This window comes from Anomalospiza imberbis, chromosome 6 (genome assembly GCF_031753505.1).
Source record: "Anomalospiza imberbis isolate Cuckoo-Finch-1a 21T00152 chromosome 6, ASM3175350v1, whole genome shotgun sequence".
NCBI classification, from domain to species: Eukaryota; Metazoa; Chordata; class Aves; order Passeriformes; family Viduidae; genus Anomalospiza; species Anomalospiza imberbis.
In genome coordinates, this window is record NC_089686.1 from 15,190,914 (window position 1) to 15,216,322 (window position 25,409).

Below are 25,409 nucleotides of genomic sequence, written 5' to 3' on the forward strand. Positions count from 1 at the left end.
TCAGCAGGTAAAATTATGAACATTCTTGCAAACAAAGCAGAAGTGGTTGTAATTTACCATAACTAAATCTGAGATGGGAAGAGTTGAATCAACATTGCAGGGTCACAGAAACTTGAAGCTTTGAATGGAGACAGCATTGGGAATGTGAAAAGCTGCCTTCAACAGCCTTCTGTACCAGAAACCTTTTATCATTCTCACTATCAATCTAGCAGCAAACCTTCCCGAGTTTCTTGCAGCTTAAAAGAGAGCAGGAGGATCAAATCTGCCTTGGATCTGATGTTCACCACGTGTTACTAATTTGACAGATTTAGATGGAGTTACTGACTCCTCACATATGTATCCATCAGTGGTGAGAAGGAGGATGAGGAAGGTGAGGTATTTGGATGGCAATTACACAAGCATACTGTCAGCAGAGATTTATGGAAAACCTAAAAGGAAACTCTTGAAAATTAGCGATCTTTCAAATACTTTTTGTCCTTTTACAGTCAAAAATCTAAGTAAGGAGCATGCAATAAGCAAATCATCTGACCCAGGTGGGGGTGCCAGGCACCTAGGTAGAACATAGGGCAGCTCGAAGGCTGGCTGGGAACCACCTTCAATGGACTTGCCTTGGCAACTGGTATCCGAAGGAGTACAATTGGCTCTGTTTTCCCTAAAGTTGTGGGGTTTGGGAAGAGATGAAATGGTTCCATGTAATTGCCAATGATGCTGGCAGCAGTCAAAGCCTTGGGAAGAGAACACAACCTCAGCAAGTTCTTGTGTGCTCTCTGTGAAATTAAGAGCAAGTGTGATTTTATTAGTGTGGTGCAAGGACTGTCTCCCTATTGCAGTCTAAAGGAAAGTCCTCTTTCTGCTCTGTGTCACTAGTAAATGCCCTCTGTTAACAGGATGCTTGAAGGTGTTTTTTGACTAAATACAGTCAAAAAATATAGTTTTTTGACTAAATACAGTCTCAGTATAGATGAATATATCAATAACACATAGTATCAAAGGCAGGACTCACAGTGACAGAATCGCATGTACTTTTCTGGCACATTCCTGCATACTCCTCTATCTTTTTGGGTGCCTTTGCAGCCCAACACCCACACAGGAATAATTAACAAGGCCCCCTACCTCACTGCAGGCTTTTCATCTCCCTTAAATACAGTTGGAGGACCAAACCTCAGTGGGGTCAGTCACAGCTGTTAGCACTCCTACTGTTAAGCAACAGTAAAACCTTTAGGGGGAAGAGAGCTCAAAGATGCGAGATCCTTAGTTATGTATTGAATTCCCTAGAGTTGCAGTTGAAAAATGGAAATAATTGATTTTAGTAGGGTGATTCTCAGTGTATGTCAAGAAGTGTGGAAGAAACAGAGGCCAAAGATGAATTAAATATTGCTTGCTCCCTTGTAAACCATTTTGAAGTGGATGAAGACATAAACACAGAAATACAGCACAGTAGGAGGAAAGTTGTCCCCATGTAGTTCTGGGAGAGATCTGAAGACGAAGAGAATTTCTCACCTAAGCTAAATCAGCTTTTCCAGCCTGTTAATCCTTATTTTTGGAAGGCGATTCCTTCCTTTCCCACTGTTAGTGCCTTGGTGCCCTCAGAGATGTGCCCCCTTCACAAGCAGGATGCTGGAATTGTGTTTTCCTCACATACTTCAGGGAGAAGAGCCCACGGGGCAGTCGGAGGGAGGCACAGGAGCAGCTGTGCTGCTGCAAGAGCAAGCACTTCACAGTTTGTGCTTCTCCTCTCACTGCATCTCTTCCCCGATCTCTCCGTGTCTGTACAGTGTGCTGGGGAGGTTACGGGGACACGGAGCGGTGCCAGCCGTGGGAGGACAGTGGCGGCGAGGAGGGGCGTCTGCCGTTCCCCAGGGGATTTCCTGTCAATCAGGCGGCGTCCAGGAGCTGTTTGCTAGACTTGCTCCATCAGGCAATAGCTCCTGCCGTACTGACATCATGCTGTGATTTTCCACTGCAGGATTTGCCAGAGACAGTGTTAAGAAGAGGCAGGCACCACACTCAGCACAAAAGAGCAGCAGACAGCTTGCTCCCTGCCTACATCCATGCTGCGCCGCGCTGTTGGTTACGTGGCCCGTTCCCATCTCTCCCCCCATCCACCAAGTCATACTCTTAATCCTGCTCTCGTCGCTGCAAGCAACAAAACAGGTTTTCCTGATTACACTCACTCTCCTCGTTTCCTCTCCGGACCAGCTCTTTTTCACAGCCTCCCCCTCTCCCTCCTGCAGACTAACATTCCGTCCCTCCCACTCGCCGGCACCGTGTGTTCACGCAGGAGGGGAATGCTGCCGGCTCAGCTGTGGCGCCCGCTCCGCCAGCAGGTCCTCCTCGCTCCTTCCCAAAAGAAATGGAGAGCTGGAAGAAGCAGGGTTCCCTGCCTTCCACAAAACATCTCGAGGGCACTTACAGCACAGTGAGGAAGGCTGGGCAGAAAGGCAGGGCTGCAGGTCACTAGGCTATTGCCATTTGCCGTGATGGGCAAAATGTGAATATAAATGAGCCAGAGACGCATCTCAGGGACAATTAACGACCAGGTTCATTAGCCATTGAAACAGTTAACACAGCTATAGAGCGTAAGGATGGAATCACAGCTGTGCTTGAGGTCATGCCAGGTTTGGGTGACCTGCCTGTCTCTTGGCCAGGTGCCAGTCCTGTTTCGGTGACTGCACCGCGGCAACGCCATCGGAGCAGCCTCCACGTGCTCCGAATAGCCCATCCCGAGACTGCAACAGCCTCCCGGGCTCACACACCGCTTATTGAAGCAGACTGTAGGGTTCTGCTCTTCTCCCGCCATCACTGAGGCTGTACCTGGAGGAAAGGAACCAAAAGTCTCACTTCCCACCCCACACCCTTCAGCCTCCCTACAAAGAGGAGTCAAGGGAAGGATTTATGCTTCAGGCAGGTGTGATCTGATAGTTCTTGCTCAGCAGGAGAAAAGACACAGGTCAGTAAGACCTCTAGTTTGCAAATACAGCAGTGTTGTTGTTGCTTGTAATGCAGTGGCCTGCGTTTTGTTAAACTAGCAGCACAGGCCTTGATTCTTTGCACTTGCCAGGCTTTGCTTGGACCTGCCCAGGCCTGCCTGGGGTTTTGTTTTAGCTACTTTTTTTGTAACAGTAACTATCTAGCAATTAGGTGCTATTACCCAATTTGTTTAAATTTTTCCTTGGCTTTGTATGATTCTATACAGATATTTATGTGACCAGGAGATATTAAGAACAAGGAGTTCTGCACAGAATGAAGTGTCTGTTGATTTATTAAAGAAATATGGATATTGATCTAGTACCGATATCCAACTGTGACAGACAAAAACTCTCTAACAGTTTAAAGTCAGAAAGTGTATGTTTATTGCGATGCCGGGCAGCGTGCGGGATAGCTCCCAAATACACACTGCACCTTTCAGATGATTACAGAGTCCTTTTATCCATACAAGGACTGAATACCCAAAATACAAATGCATATTCATAATTTTGGTACATCCCATCCTCGCTCCGTATGCTGATCATTTCAAAAGCTATTAAGCATGCTTAGCTTGTTGCTTGAAATGGGTCAGTGGTCCCTTTCATGGGGAGGGGTCTCAAAATGAGGAAGTAAATAAAGTCTTCCTCATTCTGACCTTTCTTTCTTTTCAATGCAAATATGACAAATGAACTCTTGGTAGAACTCCCATTCCCTGTCTTCAATTGGTTTCAGAACAGAGGAGGCCCACAATTGTCTTAAGTTCTTAAAAGCTATTTGTCACTTTCTACAAACCCAGCTAACTAAACATTGTGTTGACAAGCAATCGATTATTAGTTAACTACTAACTCTTAACTTCATCAAGGCCTACTCATTTATTTTAATTAACTCTAGTAAGGCTTATCTCTAACTAAAATCTTAGCTCCTCTAAAATCTCTAAATTCCTTAAAGTTTATGTTTCACTGTGGCCCTGGAATGAAAAATGAAGGCATACAGACATGGTGGGATGATAGCAGGGGACTGGAGAGTACAAGCAGAGGATGATGCTGCACACCACAGAGCTAAAATCATCTTGCCAGTGGTCAGTCACTGGTCGTCAAAGCTTTACAGACCTGGGAGCTGTGTGAAAACAGTTAGTAACTACAAGAATAGAGATTTGAGTACACAGTGTATGTAAAACGCAGCACAGGTAGTGTGGCCAGGTGTACTGTGGACCTGTGAAACATTGAAGAAAATCAAGGGGAAGAACAGGTGAGCAAATGTGTAACAGTGATCCCAAGCAGACCCCAGAGCACAGAGGTTACATCTGCCCCTTGTACTCCTCCTGGCAAGGTCCAGGAGGCCATCCCTTTCCTTAGGTTGATGGTAGATGAAAAACTGACTTTTTGGAAAGAAAACGTCCCCCCCAAAACACCTCCTTTAGTCAGTTGGTGAGCTCTGCCAAGTGCTTCAAACCTTGTGGATCAATGTTGGACAAAAGGCAAAAGTTGGTGCAACAGGGAAGAGGAATTAGAGGCAAGGAGCCAGCCCTGGGTGGCAGTCCCGATTCTCCCCAAAGACCCTCCCCTGGCCTGCCCTCCCACCAAGCCTGCTGCTGCCTTTTGGGCCACAGGACATTCAGCTCTTGCCCACAGCTGGGCAGCAAGACCATGAGGAGGGCTGGCAGAGGGCCACATCACAGAGGGGCAAGGGGACACTCCCAGGCAGGAGGCTGTGATCTGCAGCCCAAGGACCTTCTGGGTGACCACTTTGGGGCTAACAGGCACAGAGCTCTGTAGAGGAGATCTGTCCCACAGACAGAATTTCACACTGCTTTCTTTGTTAGTCCAGAAATCAAAGAGAGCAGTACAACAGACATTAGTAGGACTCCTTTTTCTGTGCCTCCTTATCTATTATGCTGATACTCTGTTATTCAGTCACTAGATGTTTAGCAACATGACCAAAAGCACCTTTTTTTTTCCCCCTGGATAGCTACAAGAAATAAGATGTCATCATTATTTATTCTGTCTTATCTTCAGAAACTGAGCCAGTCAGCTACAGATTAGTGGAAGGCATGAGCATGCCTCTAGTCATTGACAAAGGAGAGGAGCTCACTGAGAAGAGGTGAAATCACAGCTTAAAACTCTAGTAGGTTGCTTTCTTCATGGTTACACAGAAAACCTATTTTAAAACAAATCTTCACAGCTGTAAACAACTATCAGTCCTGTGACATCAACACAGAAGTTGCTGTGGCAAAACCCCTGTGTGCTCATTCACATGTGTCAGAGTTCCCAGCCTCTGACCAGAACTGATGCTGAAACATCTGGTGTTGTTGGTGTTGGAGCACTGAAAACAGCCAGCATTTTTAAGGACACCTTGTTACAAGCCACATGTGAATGTGGTTGTGCAGGTTATTGGTTGTAGGAGACAAGCATGAGAATCTGATTTTGTTTGTCATTGCTCCCTAGGCTATCTAGGTATAAATTGAAGCACTTCTATTACAGCTTGATCTAGTTCTATCCATTATTTTATATTCCTGGGTTGGCTATGTTAATTTACACAGAGAAGCTGTTTGCCTGGTAAATGGTACAGCTGAGAGATTATCAGACTACCTGCCATGCTGAAATAGCTGGCTTCAAAGCACGGGAAGTAACTGTTTAATCAATTTAACATGTTTGGCCACCGCTAAAAGTCTAGCATGACTTAATAATTGTATAACATTTAAAACTTTGACAAAAGCTTGGGGGGTTTATTTGATTTTATTTGCTTTGATTTCTTGGTAGATTTAATTTTCAGTATTCTCAAAAATATATCCTCAATCCCTTATACAGTCATGGGGAAAAGACACACTACTGGAGTGGCTCTGCAGTGGAAATGAGCTCAGCCTGTCATGCTGGCCAGTGAGGGTGATGCCATCCCACAGAGCCCAGCAGCATCAGCCAAGGAAACCTGTCTGAATCAGCAGTCTTCCCAAACAGGCAGATTTTGTGTGTATGTTTCTCTGTCAAGTTTGTGTCCTTAGAAGAAAACAGAAGAAAAACTTCCTAATGATTAATTCCAGACTTTAGTAAAATATAAATGCAAAGTTCAAGGATGCGTTTAAGCTGGTGGCTGTAGAAAAGTTCAGCCTCTTTGGGTAGCACAGGAGGTCACCTCACTCTGCTTCTGCCCATGGCCACCAGAATTGGCAGTGCTGGGGCTCAGCCTGGCCATGTGTGGGCAGAGAAAAGGGGGTATTCCTACAGGGGGGCTGATGATAAGAGGAGTTCAGGTGAAAGGAGCCTTGGGGTTGTAGCTCTCAGCCTCACTGCCAGGCAGAGAGCCACTGACCATGGTACAGAATCCCAGTGTCATCCGTCAGGTGTCCCTGAGTGTGCTGTCCTTCCCTGGGTAGCACGGACAAGGGCATGAAGGGAAAAGGAAACATTTCCATGAAGCTGGAAGCCTGAAGTCAGGAATGTGTTTTTGCTGCCATATTTGTAGGCATGATCTACAGAAAAAACACCAATTTCTAAATGTGTCCTTTAACATGACACAAGCAAACCCCAAAGTTTTTAGGATATGACACCTGAGATCACTTTATCTCTGCAGAATCAAGAATAGACACTTGAAGACAGCCAGTGCATTTTGTTTCAGCTCAGCTCTCCCTGCCATGTCTATCATATTGTAACCTGTGCAGGTCACATTTACCAACACAGGGCATATCTCCACGGCCCCCAAAGTGCATCAAGAAGAGATGAGTCTCAGACCTCATGCAGCTGGGGAGGTGAACAAAACCACACATCAAGATGGCACAAAATCTGGACATTTTTGGAATTACTGGGAGACTGTGATGACAGCACTTTACAATACAGATTTCCCCCCAGCTCAAATACATCACTGTTGAGATGACAAAAGCAACAGTGGGGTTTAGGACTTTGGTCCCTCCTGGCTTTTTCCCCACACCACTGAGCAGTGCTGGGGCTGCTTGGCATGCCAGCAGGGCTCCCTAGGTGGGCTGTGTTCCAGCAAGGCATGCTGTCTTCTCAGATTCCTTCCCCAGATCTGCTCTCAGGGTGATTGCAATTTGCCATCATTCCTAAGCAAACCATGGCTAATAGACAAAGAGACACAGCCCAAGTCCTCCCAGCTCTGCGTTTGTTTGCTTAAGTCCTGGCACTCAGGCTCAGTAACCTATTTCTTTCCTACAGATGCACCCACACACAGATACACTTGCACACACTGATCTTTACTGCATGGTTTGGGGACATCAGTGTTAACCACTGTTAGTATAATTTAACCAAATTCCTCTAAAGGAGATGGTGGCTAAGGCACTCAGTGCACAGAGGAGGTTCCATGAGAAAATGCTTTGTTAGCTTATACCTTTGTTTTCTGCTCTCTCAAGGCAAATTTAAGATAACGCTCATGTTTGCTTTGCAGTGAGCATGCTGACTTTGCATTGTTCTTCCACCCCAACTCCCTATTGCTTGATTTTAAACTAGGAGATAAAATTCTGGGCAAAGACTCCATTGCACAGCTCATTTTTCTTTTCAGCAGAACTGAAAAGAGATGAGACATTTGCATTTCATGTGTGCTTAGGTCAAAATTTGTAGCCTGGCTTCAACTTTTGCTTTTGCAACCTCATCTGTTAGAGTTTGTTTGCTTGCAGGCTTTCAGTGTCATGCTGTGGACTGGCCTCAGCAGTTGAATCTAACACATCTACTTGAACTAGACACGCTCTTACCAACGTAAACTGCAGCATGTGCATTATTAATTACTAAAATGGTTCTTGCCTGAGCAAGGGCAGTTAAACCCACAGCCTGCTCAGTGGAGTAATGGAGTTATGTCATGATACCACTGTCTCATACAGAGACTGTTTATGTCACCTCCCTGAGTAGCGTGAGCTGTACTGCTACAGGCACAGCTGTACTGGTGTAATTGCTCCTACAGGGAGTCTCCCACTGGCTCAGCTCTCAGTGAGAACTCAAAACACCAGGCAGGTCTGGGCATGCCAAGAGTAAGAGCTGCTGTGTAAGGCAGCTGAGTATGGGAGTCACACAGCCACAGAGGGACAACAGACCTAATCCTGTGGTGCTAGCTAGCAGTGGAAGGCTTCACATGTCGAATTTTGGTCAAAAAGGCAGAAAGAGTTAAATAAATTTCCCAAAATTATATTCAGTGATGTGCTGAATCATTCCACCTTCCATTACACTAGATGGATGCAAAACCAAGGTTCTGCTATCATTTAAAGGATTGGTTTAAAATATTATAGTTCTAAGTTGAAAATTTTCTGTACAGAAACTTTTGTTCTGACATAAAAAAACTTTTTTTATTTGTCATCTGCTGAAGAGTTTGAGAGTTTAAGCTCGCCCAAGAAGTCACTCATGCTAGAACAGAAGTTCACATGAGGATTTAGGATAGTAACATTTTCCCTCGCAGTTCCACTGCTTTATTTCCTCAGGTGAACAGCCCTATGTCAGCTAAAATTTACTGATATAACAATAAAACATCCACACAGAAAGCCCTGGTATTTTTTTCCCCTTACTTCTGGAACTGTCTATATCTTATATGTTTCTTTTTCATATGAAGAACATCAGTTCTCTATTTTTGATCTTCTGTTTCGTGCTCCTGATCTGCTGCAGCCCATGGTGTTACACTTACCTGGGAAGAGCAATTTGATCTGGTACACAACAGCAGGAGGCTGAGCATCTGAGCACATTGTCACACATGACCCGCCTTACTCATACACAAGCCTAAGAAGGGGTTAAGACAGGATGTCTGCAGCAGGTTAAAAGTAAAGATGTTTGCCAGACCAACCTATATGGAGTACAGGCAGGGTGGATTATCATTGGGTCTGACCTCCCACAAGCATCAAAGTAGGTGCAATGACTATATTCTTCCTTTAGAATGGGAGCATCTTTTTGTCCAAGCTTAGATCTTCCAAAGCCTACCATGGCTACCTTGTGCCTAAGCTGTAGGATAACTACAGTCAAGTAGAAGATACAGGTTTGGGTGGCAAGTGTATGAACCATGATTTTAAAAAGTCTGTTCTCTTACAGTCTCTTGATAGAGCCCTCAATTCTTTGCTATTACTGCACTGTGTGTTCACAAGAGCACTTGTTTGCTTTTTGGTCAGAGAGAGCAAAGTCTTGTTAAATATAGCCACTTGCTCAATAAAATGTAACTGAAATATCATATTCACCCCAAGCTTATCTTCTACTGAACAGAAATGTTGGCTGACAAGAAGTCTGACCACAGGACTGGCTGTCCTTTAGAAGGACAGTGACTGGAACTTGAAGACACCACTGCTCACTGAAGAAAAATGGGTGGTAGTTTGTAATTTAAGCCTCCTGTCAATGCAAATGCTTCCATGCTCATTACAATGCCAAAAAGAAAAATGAATACCTCCATCAAAAGCAAATTATATGATGCAGAAATCTTGCATTCATTCTATAATCACATGCTGACCAAGGTTACTATCATTTACTACAGAGCGACTTCAGTGGGATCCAAAAATTGTTTCATTATATAGGGAGCAAAATAGGTGCTTTCAATCAAAAATTCCTAAGGAACAAGTAAAGATGCTAGATGAGTCCTTCTGGGAGGTAAGAAGGATGTCTTGGATGTGTTCAGTCGCTTATTCTGATCTGGCCACAGCCCCAGGAAGTGTTTGAAGTAAGACTGCTCCCACACTAGAGATACCACTCTCTTTAAAGGAATATATAATACAGTGTATTACAGGCTTTTAAATGCTTCAGTTTGGCACAAAGTCCTGACTGTAGGAGGCTAGGAATCTTTCCAAGAAAAGGCATAAAGAACAGTGCTGATACTGTAGTTATGATTGTAGCACAGAAAAGCAAGACTAACATACAGTAGAATAGCCACCGGGGTCCAGACAGTGAAGGTGCTTTGAGCTGACCCATGGTCCACATCCTGTGGGAACACAACTTTTACTCCAAGTGACCCAGAGAGTTCCCTGAGAGACTGCATTGTCCATGCCAGCCTCCTGGGAACGTGCTGGAACTAGCTAAGGAACAGACCTTGAACAGCCAGTTATGTTTCATGGACTGATGGAATCTTGGGCCAGGTTTTGAGTGCCTACAAGGTTACTTTTTCTGAGCTCTTTTTGATAAAGTCTCAGCTTTCTGCAACCTTGATTGTCATCCTTTTCTTCTCTCCTCCTTCCAGCTGTCCTATCACCCTACAGGAATGGAAACTTATACAAAAACTGTTAATCATTAACATATCTCATTCCTCTTTGTTATCCCGGAAGAGAATATTAAGATTTTATCTACCTCTGACACATTGATGGGATTAATTTCTAGCATAAAAATAAGTATCTGAAAGCAAATGTATTTGCACTTTTTTGGTACATACAAAGAGTTATCTGGCCTGCAGATTCAGTGAAACCTGGTTTCCATAACTTCTCTGGTGTGGATTATCTGATGTCTGGCAAAGATGAGCTCACCACTTCCTCCCACAGTACAGGCCATAAAAGTGTCTGCCCTGGATCAGGTCATTCAGCTTCATGAATTTGGTATGTTTCAGACCTTTATCATTTTGTCATGGTGGATGCAAAAAAAGAATACTTTCAAAATACATAAAATGCAGTTGAGAGAAGGTGAGAGAGAGAGAGAGAGAGAGAATGAGATAAAGAAAATATAAGCTAAATCTCAAAAACTGCAAGCTGAAAATTTATTGACTCAAGGTTCAGAGTTGGATGGCATTTTAACCAGAAAATATCAGGAACTGGGAAGAGCAGCTCTGGCAAGAGTAGCGGCCTAAAAGAAATCTTTCAAAATAGCTTTAAGCTTAGCACCTGGTTTCCATCAGGACTGAAAATGGTTCATGCATTTGCTCCATTTGCCAAATTTTTTTCCAATACAAATTATCTTCTCACTAGCAATGTATGTGCATCCTTAAGAAGTTCCATTTCAAAGATGAGTAAGGTTGCTAAGTGACATTAGCACCTAAATCAAGGAAGTGAAAAATTAACACCTCACATCTGGCACTGCCCACATATTAAATACAATATTCTTATGAAACATAAAGAAAGCCATATTTGAGTACTTATACAGCTCGTAGATGGAGGTTGCTGTCCACTTAATTATTTCACTGCCTAAGTAATTTTCCTTTTGAGAAAGAAAATGGAAATATAGATACTGTAGTTACTGTCTTCAAAAGAGATCATAGATCTATGACATAGATCACAACACAGATACTGTCTTTAAACCTCAGGAAGGGCCTGGTCACAGACCAGCATGTAGAAATGAGCAGAACCAGAGAGGCATGGACATGTCTCATGGAAGAAGAGGTATTATAATGTGCTGGAGCAGCTCAACCAAAGACCCCAAGCCCTGTATGAAAACTGATTCCTGCTTAAATACTCCATGAGAGCACAGCCAGGTAGATACAAGCTTTCTTGAGGAAGAAGTGTTGCTTTTGAATATCCAATCCATGCATCCTCCAATGGGAAGAGCATGCTCAGTGCCAAGCGTGCAGCAGGTTACTGCATTGATATTTCTGTTTAAGTGGAAAAACCCCTAAGAGGCACAAGTACCCAACCCCACAATGCAGAGCTCTTTGCTCTGCACTCATTGGTACTTAGTAAGCCTCAGCACATTTCCCAGGTGCCAGAGGGCACCTTTTGCATGTCTGCTACAGAGGCCACAGTGCAGAGATTTCTTCATTACATCAAGTAATTGCTTCAGGCCAGACAGTCAAACAATGCAAGTCCCAGGAACTCAGATTGATTATCACAGCAGTAAGGAGATATATGTGCAGTGCATGTAAATAGAGAATTTGGATAAGAAATAGTGGGCAAATAGATAATTTTTCGAGTTCAGGTCATCAGAGGTTATTGATTGTAAAATTTTCTGCCATTCTGAAGGTGCAACAAAAAGGTTTTTTCCCCTTAGACATACCAGTCTATTACACACTCTGTAATTCCTGCCTTTCGGTGTGAATTTTTTTCCAGGAATTTAAAATAGAAATGCACTTGCATTTCACATCTACTGGAGAAACTTTGAAATGCCCTCCCTGGAAACAGAAATATCTACCAGTGCCATTTTCTTAAGTTTGTGTCTCCTGGCTGCTCAAGTCCTGTCTCATGACAAAAACCTAGTAAGGCACAGAGAAGAGCAGCTGTCCAAACACACAAAATTACCCTTCTTCCCATCTGAGAACTAAAGGTTGTGATGACACCTGCTGGCTCCATGGGGCTCAGCAAACACCAGCCAGCCCCTTCTAGAGCTCTTCAATACTTGCAGGTAAAAATGGAGGATAAATAAATAATTGTGAATTAAATTTTTCCATTGCTGCAAGTCAGATAATCACAGGAAACAAGGCTTGGAACTTTAAAAGGTCATTTACTCTATTTCCTGGAAAAAACCCAGGGTTTGTGCTACTTCCATCATACATGATAGATGATTGTTTTACCTCTTACTGAAAATTGATAGTACTTCTCTGGACACAGTGTTACAGTGTTTTGTCATTTTTGCATTTCCTATAAAAGATTCCACAGTAAGATGTGTTATTAACAGACAATTACACTTTCATTTGTGTGTTCAAGGACACTTAGGCACCACTTGACTGTGAAGTTGAAAGCATAATGGAGATGCTTCCGCCCTATTTATGAGCTGCTACAGCTTTACTGCTCTGTCCACCTTGTACAGTAGTACACCCATCCCACCCCAGGTGACATGCAGGAGTAAGTGCCTCCCAAAGAGGCTTTCACTACAGGGATCCTGTCACATGCACAGTGGCATAATTGTACAAAAAGAGTCAAGCTTATGAACAGTGTAGGCCTGGAGCCACAGTTGCGTCCTGATGATTTCAATTATATTGTGCGTTCTTGGAGTGGGAGAAGCAGCAGTCACCTTGATGAATCAGCTCGTTGACAAAGTAAGGATGATCAGAAGACTGTATAAAGAGCTGTTTTATAACTGTTGGAGCATGTTAGTTTATGTGTTATGAGTAATTTCACAGTGAGACTTCAGAAGAAGTACAGATCCCTGCAAATCATCCATCCCCTGCACTATTCCTGGGATTTTGTTTAGTCTAAGAAACGTGGAAGAGGTTAGATCACATTCAGCCTAAATATTTTCCTGAACTGACACTTCTTACTTTCTCATCAGTCTCCAGTATGGTCAGTATTTCTGACTGATTTCACCTAGATCCCTCAAGACAGTTGTAAATACTCTGTGTCTGCCCTTGAGAGCCAAACTGGCAGCCACTAGCTGGGGACAGAAATTTGCAGGGTCTTGAGTGAAATGTATTTGTTTAGTTACTGCCTTGTTTGAGCAAGGCAAGAAATTCAGTTCCAAAAAGTCTCTCACTGGGAAGCTGGTAGAGATACAAGTAATTAAACCACCCATCTCCTTCCTGGAACCTGCTCTCAATAGTGCAGTCATGCCCACCATATCTCATAGCCCACTTTGAATCTCAGCTGTGGTTGAGTTACAAACTGCTAAAATGGGTCACGGAATGTGGAACAAAGGCATTACTTAGTTAAGAACTATTTCTGTTCCAAGGAGATCATAACTGGGAGGAGTATCAGATCAGCACGGGGAACCTAAGCCCCCAAACCCCAAATATTAGGATGACTGGTTTCTTCCTGGTCACAGGAAAAAAAAAAAAAAAACTGACTGAGAAAATTAAGAGGAAAAGCAGCCCACAAAAACTGCAAAAGGAGGAATTCTGTCTTATAACAGAAACTCTCTGACTATTTGGAACAAGCAGCTGAATCTGCCTCTGCAGTGTCTACCCCCAGGTACTCAGGAGTCACAGGGCTTTGTCAAACAGATTGGCGAGAACCTGGACTGCATCACCACTGCCAAGTTTTTCAGAGTTGCATATGCACCCAAAACCAGTTGTATATTAGAGAACAGTCTTTAGCTCAACTGCTGCCCAGCCTCAGCACTGCAACAAGCTCCCAGCAGAGACACGACTGGGCAGCAGTGCACTTGTATTGGCCTTGCTTGTTCTGGTTTCATAAGTGGTTCTGTCCTAAACTGTGCAAAAGTGCAATTCTGCCAGAGTCACACACTGGCAATCCTTTCCCAGTAAATCACTCTGTGAACATGTATAGTTTGGCAGAGTGTTACCCATATGTTGTGTGGTGTTTAACTGCTCAGAAAGCTCTGTTGAATCCAAAGGGCAACTGACAATATAAATAGGAGTTGGTGGGAGGAATACGTTACTCCTGATAGTGTATGGTGGATACACTCAGCAAGGTGTTACCTGGCATAAAAAAGTATCTGGGGCTTTGTGGGTAACTAGAGAGGAAGACAATTTTCTCAGATCTCTGTACACAGCTAATACATCTCATAACAGCCTCTTTTTCCCTCTGGGTAAATCAGGATTGATATGGGCTTTGTGGTCCAGCAAAGATTTAGACTAGAGATTCAAAGAATTTAAGATTTCTTCAAACCCCTCTTTTCAGTACCATCTATAAACAATTTAATTTTTTAAATATTAAACATCAATATTGAGTGTCTTAGCTTCCAGCAGTGACCACATGTGTCAGTGTCCTGGTGCAAGGAGGAAGAGGCTGGTTTGCTACTGTCATTGCAAATAACTGCTGATTTTGCTGAGCACAAAAGCTGGGATCTGTGTCCATCAGGTTTTCCTTGTATTTTCTTTTGGGCCACAACCACAGCACCACAGTCTCCAGAAGACACAGAGATTCAGAGGCACACCACAGTAATGCAGCTTTGTTCAGCCATATCAGATGCAAATTTCTTCCATGTGATGAGAGGATATTTGAATTTCAAATCCAACTGAATTAACCACAAAAACATATAGACTAGGAAGTAGGAAAAAAAAAGTCCAGTCACATGGATAGAAAACAGAAGTTCTGAAGTCAGTGGGGCATCCACAGTTGAGCTCTTTCATGTTTAGGGACTAGACTGCCTGACATTACAGGGCCTGCTTTCGTAACCCCATCTTATTTCCCCATATTCTGTAATACAGTGCCTACACTGGGGGTCTATTATGACTGGGATTGCTTCTAAAAGGAAGAATATTTTAAATTACTTTAAACAAATTAGAATTTAAGAAGGTAGATTCTGTGACCCCTCTGTTGAACTCCTTAAGAGCATAAACCCCACAACTGCCCTTCCGTATGGTATCCTTGCAACAAGGATACAAACCTGGTTAGACAACAGAGGGGCTACATTCAGTTCTTAAGCTCTTCCTAATGAAATCTTGTGTCTTGTAAGGAAACACTCTTATAGAAGCAATACTCATCAGCAACAAACAAAAGCCTTTTTTAAATTGAGTCCTGGATGCCCTAATTCTTTATGGACTTTCTAAAATATCTAATGCATCCACTTAGCCTGTATATAACATTTATTTTTTTCAGTTCAGTGGAAAATTAGAGAATAGCACCCTTATCTCACATTTGGCAGCCAAATTATTTTTCTTTTACAATCCAAATCCAAAGTGTTCTATTTCATTTGGGAGAATTTTTGAAAAAAATTAGGAGCATGAGGGGAAGATAGGGAATTCCATGTGTATGTTTTATCTGGAATTAGGCCAATGATCAAAACAGTGAAGAGTTTAGACCATCCCGCACTAGAGAAATTGTTGAATGAACTATCTGTCTTAAAGAATGTGCCTTGCCCAAATAATAAGGCTCAAGACACAAATCTGTTCAAGCAAGACCAACTGAAAATTCAAAAAATTTATTAATGCCTCCCATAGCTCTGTATAACTTTTGCAGGGATATCGGCTTGGCCCACTTTGTATTTCATGGGAGAACATGAAGAGAACATGGGAGAACATCCCTCCCATGGCAGTTGATGTTGGCAGACTGATACGTCACCGAGTACCTGGCACGTTCTTCAAAGAAGGAGTGGAGCCCTGGCCTCTCCTCTCAAAGCGTGGCCAAATTGCAGAGCTGGGGAGCTGGTAACACCCCTACAAATGTTCTCTACCTTCTCCCTCTCTCCCTCCCTCATGCCTTGGTGAATATTGACATATTATTTTATGTAAGGGGATAATTTAAGCAGGATTGGATACATCTTCCACCCTTGAGTAGCTCAAGGTCTGCCTGAAAAATAATTCTCATCGGCTAATGGATGTGGGGGGCCACATCCTGATAGGTTGCTGAAGGGCGAAATGCACAGAATTTGTTGTTCTCTTGTTTCTCATGAAAGAACATATTTACTGGAATATAACCCTCCCTTATTATGCCATTTATAGGAATCACATATTCAGTGTTTATAAAGCAGTTAATTTATAACAGACAAAACCAGATTATCAGTCTTTGGAAGAGCAAATATTTGTTCAAAAACTTCTAAATGGGACAGACACCTTCATCTCATTTTTAAACATAACTGATTGAGAAACATAACAGAAGAGCTACCTAATAGGTAAGATAATATTTATATGAAGTATTTAGATTGTAAAGGAAAGATTATTATATCTTTAATATATATATATAATGCAATTTTTCATATTTATCAATGATTCTCTAGATGTGATGTTTTAAATGGTTGTAGACCTTAATCAGTTTCTAATGGATTTTTCACTTGCTCTAATGCTTTCAGAAGAAAAAGAAGAAGCACAAGAAGCTTCTTTCTTTGATACTGATATTACTAGAAATAAATATTTCTTAAAATGGAAATAATATTCACTTTGCTCTGACACACATTTATTAATGAACTGTCTGCTCAACAAATAAAGTGAGTTGTCTAAAATTAGCAATAAGCTTCACTCAGGTCTAAAAATACAAATCTATAATGTACATAAATTCTACTTTATCATTCCCAGAACTGTTGTTACTAGTTCTAGAGGACATGCTCTAACTAGTAAAGGTGAATGATACAGCTGCTTTAATGTTAACTTTAAATGTTTGCAATCTCAGATTTGCAGTGATTACTTAGTGCAACTGCAAGGTTTTTATTCCCATGTTCAAATCAGTAGCATATATGCATGTGTTTGCTTGAGGATTCAGGAATCTTGAGTGTTGAATAGTTTGGGATAAACCTGTAAATAAGAGCTTCTGCATTTTTCCTGCCCTTCCTGTCCAAAACCAATCTGTGTTGGGAAGGCAGAGCCCTCTGGAAGGCAGCTCAGCACTTTGCCCAGCCAGTCCCTTCACATCTCCTGGGGGAAGCTGGTGGCCACCTGAGCCATGTCCTGTCCCAGACCTCCCAGAGAGAGATGCGACAGTGATGTCTGCCAAACGCAACGCTGTGTGCAGGAATTGCACCCTGTCTAGAAAAGACGAGGAAGGGCTTGCACTCTGCAGTACCTGGTGAGAAGTTAGGCCTGATGCTCTTTTAGAGGGAGGAAGTGCTGCTGCACAAAATCCTTTCCCTGTCATTGAATATGATCAAAAGCAAAATTTCCAATCCCTGCCTCTTCACTAGAGCTGACTCTGCAGTGTCCAAGGATGCTTCTTCAAAGTAGGGATGACTCCCAGAGGAAAGAACCTCCTTCTTTGCTGCCAGGGCAGGTGCAGCATTGTGGCAGGAACAGGACCTCTGTGCCTGTGTTACTTCCCACAGAAGTGGGTCACTACAGCAGAAGGAATGCTCAGCAGTTCCTGCACTAGCTCTGAACTGCAGTGCTTCACAGCCTGCCAGGGGACAGTGAGTATCCCAGCACTCCAGATATCACATGCACCGCTTGACCAGCAAGGCAGGAGCTGAAGTCAAGTCATCCTCTTCCCTACTCCAGTCCTGAAAATCCAAACACTGGGAATCTCATTAAAAATAAATCAAGGCTTAATGGGAAAGAAAAATAAATTTAAAAATATTCACAACATATTTGCTGCGTATTTTACTCTGTTCTCTGTCTGCCATGCACTTGAGAGCAGGCATAACATTCATCGAATTCACTGCCTCCCGATTAAGTCATGACAGCCCATCTGTGTTGCAGCAAGTACAGAACGTGACCTATTATCTCACAAGAAAATAGCACACCACCTGACTGCCAAAAGCACCTCGTGACTTGGCACCCAAATGTCTCAGTACTCACATCAACATACCTTTTCAGGACTAACTCCCACAGCCTGAATCAGCCAACTGTGAAATTCAGCTGAACTCTGAATAAACCGGATAAAACCAGCTTTCCCATATGCCAAATCACAAATCATACAATGACCATAATTTGCTGTTACAGATCCTTAGCTTAAAAGGAGTAGTTAACAACTGCCAGGTGATTCTAGACTGTTGAATCACTTACTACTTTAATGACAGGCCATAAAATCCATCTTTTAATCTCATTTACCCCTTTTCCCACTGCTATACAAAAGGAATCTGTGCAGGTTTGGTGGTCTTGAACATCCTATTTAATTTACAATGGGAAAATGCATCTCCAAAGATTGTAGCCATTCAAAATTTTTCCATAAGGTGCAATTCAACACTGCTGTATGGGAGAGAATTCATATATCGCTTTATGGAAAGATGGATGATAATCATATTTGCACTTTATGCTTGCAAACTGCATTTCATTTGCAAATTTACACAATGTCTGATGCTAAGGTTTGCCTGAGGTGTCCTGCAAGATCTGCCTGGTCTTCTCTGAACATTTTGTTGCCCAGGTTTGGAGTATATACCCTGAAGATGCAGAAAGACCCTTTCACTACATCTTTGACCTTTTGCATTGTGAATGGAAGAACAAACTAAAAAGTCATTTTGTTGCTTTTCTTTTTTTCTAGGAAAAAAAAAAACAACTCTAAAGAGCTCGTTTTTGGATGTCAACATGAAAACAGGAATCTACATACTTCTCTTAAGTGAAATATGTTTTGAATTCATCCAGGCTGATATCAAACCGAAATTTCCAAAGGAGGAAAAAGAGAGTAATTTCTTGGAAAGAAGTAACATCAGTATTTCCAAAGAGTGGTATCATCACAAAAATATCTCTAAGCCTTTTGAACATCAAGGTTTTGAAGACCAAGGTTTTGAAGACCTCACTCTTCACAACTTCACTGAAAAGACTGCAAATTTTGGATTTAACCTCTACAGAAAAATTGCAATGACACATGATAACAATGTAATCATCTCTCCCCTTTCTGTGTCAGCTCTCATGAGTGTCTATATGATGGCAGCCAAAGGAGAAACACGCAGACAAATTGTAAAAGGTCTAAACCTCCATGCTGTAAAGGACAGAGTGGATCACCAACATTTACCAGCTTTGTTTAAACAACTGATAGGTAACATCTCAACGAATGAAGAATTTCTCCTCGTGCAAGGTATTCTTTCTTTTATTCAAAAGGACTTCAAACTCAAGGAGTCTTTCCTGAATTTATCTAAGCAGTACTTTGATATGGAATTCCTGAAAGTGGACTTTGAAAACTTAACACAGGCAAAACTTTTCATCAATCAAAACATTAACAAAATGACCAAAGGAAAAATCCCAGGGCTTTTTGAAGAGCTAGACTGCCATAATAAACTGGTGCTTGTGGACTACATTTTCTTCAAAGGTAATTGCTGTTTTAACTTTGCAGAATAATTATTTATTAGGAGAATCAAGACTCTAACTTAAGCTACATTACGGAGAGTTTAAATTAATTTAGATGTCCTGTTTTCTCTATGTCTTTATCTAAGTTTACTTTTTTTCTATTAAGCTTATTTAATAGGAAATTATTTTCATTATAGGGAACCACAATTCTTCTATGCTGTCTTCCATACAATAGAGTCTCAAAGGGAACAAAAAGCCCTGTACCAAACTATCTCAGTCCATCTCCAAATTATCCCTCTTTATGAGAGGAAACAATGTTTTATTTTCATTCATTCATTAAAATTAAAAAAAGTCTTAATCACAATAGTCTTAAATGCTGAATACTGGGCATAAAATCATGGACTACTTTAACATAGTACACAAAATCATTGAAACAAGAATGATTTCTCTATTTCCAACAAGAATCATCTGCCCTAGAGGAACCCCGTTATATTACCTTACAGGGTGAGGGAAAGAAATACCAGTGATGGGCAGAAACCATTCCGTGGAGAAGTGAATTTTATCCAAAATATTGGATAATTAAATTAAATACAGGATACTGAACAGCTGGTAGAGAATTTCAGAGACGGTTAAATGTTAGGAAAGGTCAGATGCTCACCAGGCATTGATAAAACAAAGATAACATAAATTCTGAACTAGAGTGGCAATTAACCAACCTTAGAAAAATATTTCATTCTTTCTGTGCAAATGAAGCAGTTTATTTTGTGGATTACTTTTTTTCTGTAAAAAAATTACATACAACAAATATAAGATATACTGAAATTGTCATCCACTTGTCCCAGACACAACTGATAGCCACTTCAACTAGATTCAGAATATATCTTTTAAACTTTTTAGAACATTTTTCTGAACAAATCTAAACACACATAATTATCTAATTTCTTTCTTTCCTCAGGCAAGTGGGTCTATCCATTTAATTCCAAATTCACAGAAATGGAGACGTTCCACATAAACAAATACAGAAGCGTACAGGTACCTATGATGTTCAAGTCATATAAAATTAATTCAACTTTTGATGAGAACTTAAGATGCACCGTGATAAAGATACCTTACAAAGGGAATGCCCACATGCTGATTGTTATCCCAGAAAAAGAGGGAGACTACATTTCAATTGAAGATCATTTGACTACAGAGCTTGTGGAATCCTGGCTTGGAAACATGAAAACCAGGTATTGTTTGACATCCATGGGGCCCTAATGTATTTGATGCCTACTGCAGCAAAGCAGCAAAGCCCAGCAAAGATTAGCTGGTCTTCCTAAGCCTAGCCTTTTCCCAAGGTAGCATCTTGTGGCAAGAGGTGTCTGCAGAGTAGAGGTCCATTAATGGCCTATCCACAGACCAAGTGGCATGTGAAAGTTTTGACTCCAAGGGGACAAAACTTCGGCTCATCTCAGTTAAAAATTTCTCTGTCAGGGCATGAGTCTTTCCATATTCTCCCTTAGGTCTCCTCTCTCCTTAAATCAGTACTGCCAAGCAAAATCCACAAAAAATCTAGACATTTATTAAACATTTCTTACCAGGGGAAACCCAGAGGAATTGATAAATTTTAATATAAAAATGTAAACTCAAATGTTTCCTGTGAAATATAGTTCCTGAAGTGAAAAGTGTTTTCACCACTCAATAAATTAGTGTGTTGCCCTGGTATCAGGACACTGTAACTGCTGGTGGAAGTATTTATACAGAGAAGGAAATGATTTCTAGCATCACTGACAGCCAACAGGTTAGAAATTATTTTCTGCCAACTTAAATGCCAGCAGAGACTCCCCAGTTTTTGTCCCTTCTTTTTCTGTGTAAAGCTTAATTCCTGAGTAGTGTGCATTTCAGCAGTCAAGTGACCGTTTGCATTGATTTTTTTTTTTAACAGAAAAGTGGATATTTCATTTCCAAAGTTTAAACTAAAGCAAAAATACAAAATGAAGAAACTGCTTCAAGGTCTTGGAATTAAAAAGCTCTTTACACATTCAGCAGATCTTAGTCATCTGACAGATCACGAATATGTAGCAGTTTCACAGGTAAGCCCACTAAAATTATTTGCTGTTTGGATTATAATAGTATATAAACAGCCCAGCCAAGATGGTCACATAAATTTATAGGGACACTAATGCAAAGTACCTTACCTGCCAGGTATGTGCAATCTACACATCTTAATCAGGATGGATCCCACTTCAAGTATGAGGTGTGTAGAGGTAAGGGGCAGTGACATCTCATAGGTGCTCAACACCTCCCAGATCACAGGAGAAAAGCTCTACCTCAAGAGGAATATGGTTGGCAGGGAATGAGCACAATTTCACAAAAACTGAGAACAAGAAATACAATGTAAATGACAGTCAAATGGCAAAAGCCAGGGCAAGAAAGGAAATTCAAGGAAAGAACTCCTCATACACAGTCCAGAGACAGGTATACTTCTCAAAATATAAAGAACCTTAGAAATTTTAAATAATAAAATCTCAAAAAGGTAACAGTGAGGAAGAGAAGTCAGAGCACTCCTGCTTTTCCTTTCATATACCATGGAAGAGAAAAAACAGAATCTCACAGGAAGATTGGTACAATACACTTGCACTCCAACCCATACAGATGTTTCACTCTGTATGCTCTAACTTTCAAAGAACCTTTAAACAGGCAAAGGCAAGGCAGTGATCAGCCCAGAAGACAGGAACACAGCCCCATGGAAAAAGAGGAGCAGGAAGAGATATTTTGTATCACTGCTTAAGGCAGACCACAGGTGAATTTCAGAAGACTGATGGAAAACACAGAAAGAATGAGAAGCAGAAGAGAATGGAAGACAAAGGATTTGTCAATCACATCAATATCAAGAAGGAATAGGTCTGTGTGACCAGAGATGTCTTATGAAAAAGAAACAGCTATTCTATAAAAAGGACAATTTGCTGATAACAGAAAATTAAAATGCACGGTCAAAGAAAGGAGATGAAAGACAAAACACACAGAGATACCTGTGCCCACAAGAACGGAGTGTGTGGAACAAGATGAAAAGTAATGGATTCTAAATACAAATTCATACATTAGAGAAAAAGTAAAAAAAAAGTTCTGAAAGAAGATGAATTTATAAACAAGATCCAAATAAAATTACTCTGGCACAGGATTTAAAAACATAGCTTTATAAACTTATGTGAGGGAATTATAGCAAGCAACTGTTTGTGGTTGTGGAAGGTTGTATGGCAGAGACAATCCAGGACCACAACTCCAGGAAAGGCTTCCCAGAATCACAGAATGGTTAAGGTTGGAAGGGACCTCTGGAGGTCACCTGGTCCAACTCCTCTGCTCAAGCAGAGTCATCTAGAGCAAGTTGCTGAGGTCTATGTCCAGACAACTCTTGAATATCTCCAAAGAGGAAGAATCCACAGTATCTCTGGGCAACATGTGCCAGTGCTCAGTCAGCCTCACATGAAAAAGCATTTCCCTGTGTTCAGAGGGAACGTCCTCTGTACAAACTTCCTCTGTTCCAACCTCCTGTGTTTCACTTGGTGCCCACTGCCTCTGGTTCTGTCACTGGGCACCACTGACGAGCCTGGCACCACCTTCTTTGCACCTTCCCTTTGGGTATTTGTACCCTATGAGAAAGAATCCTTCTGCTGCTGCTCTTACAAGTCTCCCTACACCAAATCCTTATAGAAGCCTTTGTGATTAGCCATTTAACAGGGTGGGATAATAAATACTTCTATACAAGTTTCAAAAACTCTTATGCTTGACCTACAGGTTTTCAAAATTGCAGTGGCTTAACAAAACAATCTTTCTGGGAAGATCTAACATCTTAAGAATAAATATTTAACTGATAAAATTGCAGTGAATTTCAGTTTGGTATGAACTATTTCACAGTTGGAAAATTTAATGGTGATCCGCAGCACTTTTCTGCCTTCCTCTTGATCATGTAACTTTCATGCTGATTCTCAGCAGTTAACTCTATTGTGTTATGAAAAAATCACACTTTAACAGGAGCTACTAACTGATATTAGAAGCAATATGTGCATCAGTTACGAACTGCCAGAGGAGCATCCTGTCCCTGGCAATTGTGAAAGACAAAAATATTATTTAAGAATATGTAGCAGAAACCTCAGCACTGGTGAAGTCCTTCAACTGTTTTCACATAAGTAATTCCTAGAATTAGGAATTTAGGAGCTGTAAATCCACTAGATGACCAGGCAGTTCCCCAGTACAAATACTAATACAGCAGAAGCACTCATAGATATAAGAAGGCTGAAATAACAAAATGGAAAAGATGAAAAAATGAAAAATCAGATTCTGCCAGGCTGCAATTTCAGTGGGACTGGAAAATATTCAAACCAATCCACGACTGTACCTCATTGTTCTACATATTTAGTCCGTGCTACCAAATGTACAAATTAGAAATATACAGGGGAAAAACAAAGATTGGTGCATTTCCCTAAGTTCTCACAAAATCAGCTGTGAATGACATATCCGGCCAGTCAGTGTTTGTGACTCGTTTGTGACACATTTCCTACAACTGAGAAACACCTTTGCACAGTTAGGTGTCAAAGAGGAGCACTCTACACAAATGCAATGGCTGTTTCATGCAAAACCCCCAATCTCTCAGTGAGGTCTGTGCTCAGAAATGTGGAAAAGTGCAGTGACTCCTGAACTGGCATCCACACTGTGAGCATAGTGGCTGTGCTGACTCCTCTAACAGAAGTAGATTGCACTGAACTGTTCATTTTAATGCTTAACAGAATCCTACTTCAACTGAATACCTTCACCTGGAAGAATATTCTTCATGTTAGTATTTACTTCTGTCACATTCTTATTTCTACCTCGCACTTCAGGTTGTCCAAAATGCAGTTATTGAAGTGGATGAAGAAGGAACTGAGGCTGCAGCAGCAAGTGGCTCAGAAATAACTGCATTCACAGTGCCCCCTGTCATCAAAGTGGACCGGCCATTCCTTTTCATGATTTTTGAAGAAACTTTTAAAACATTACTTTTCATTGGCAGGGTGATTGATCCAACAGAAATGTGAATAAAGGTAATAGTTTCTATTCATTGGTATGTAAGAGGCTTTATTTTTATTAATTTATTTTATAATAAAGACACTGAAATATACATGTGAAAACCTGTTTTGTCTCTCCTAGCTAGCACTAGGTCATCCTAGCAATATTTTATTAATGCCACACAACAAGCTAACTTCATTAAGGCTCAAAGCAACAAAAATGTGACATGTAAAATCTACCTTTGGTAAAAGAAAACCCAACAACCACAGAAATGAAATTTCAAAAACCAGTATTTTAGTGATAAATAGGAATAAAAAGCCCCAGACATTCAAATGCCAAAATATTCAGAAAGCTCATTCCCAAACACCGCAGATTCCTCAATGTTATCTTCTGTTACAAAGAGACTGAAGAGCCCAGTGACCTCAGTGTTAGCAGAATTTTGCCAGTTATTAAAACAGAAGCAGTATCAAGTCCTAAAAGAGAATTTATAACCTTTGTCTAGAGATCTTTATTTCATAACTGTAGAAAATAAGTCTATCATTAAGTCTACCTTCTGAGTGTGACCTCTTTCAAAGCATTTGTCCAGACTATCAAATCACCTAATTTTCTCAGAGTACATGATGTGCCTTAAAAATATTCTTTGAATTAAAAACAAAATAGTTCTGAAAAATAACTTAGGTACTCTGATTTTGGAAAAACTGGCCTGTACTGTTTCATAGCACAAAGCTAGCCTTCTCCTAACCCCAGAATTTCTACCTGTAATATCATCTAGACTCCAGGGTGAACTATGTAACAGGACTCTGTAACTGAAATAAGGCAGACTTTGGTAGGAAAAAACATACCTCCATTAAAGTGTAATAAATCTATTCACAGAGTTGATCCTAAAATCCAAAAGGAGTTGCCATGGTGTTTCAGAAAAATATTTCCATGATCTAACCACAATTTCCTTTATTCAAGTAGAGCAGTGCATCCAACAGAATAAGATATTAACATTTAATAGATTTTAATTGGCAGAGTCCTATGTATAAAGTATGAAACAATTAAAAAGCTACTTC

General features: G+C 41.1%; 1 protein-coding gene and 1 long non-coding RNA gene across 2 annotated transcripts; both read left to right on the forward strand.

Moving 5' to 3' along the window:
- The first annotated feature begins 18,567 nt into the window (after nt 1–18,567).
- SERPINA10 (serpin family A member 10) lies at nt 18,568–24,404 on the forward strand. The gene is made up of 4 exons (XM_068192527.1): nt 18,568–19,357; nt 20,291–20,564; nt 21,260–21,407; nt 24,192–24,404. Exons 1-4 carry the CDS (start codon nt 18,637–18,639, stop codon nt 24,381–24,383), a joined length of 1,335 nt encoding a protein of 444 aa, XP_068048628.1. The 5' UTR covers nt 18,568–18,636; the 3' UTR covers nt 24,384–24,404.
- Nucleotides 22,779–23,927, forward strand: LOC137475336 (uncharacterized). The gene is made up of 2 exons (XR_010999824.1): nt 22,779–23,671; nt 23,768–23,927. It is a non-coding gene; the product is annotated as an uncharacterized lncRNA (long non-coding RNA).
- Nucleotides 24,405–25,409: the final 1,005 nt, after the last annotated feature.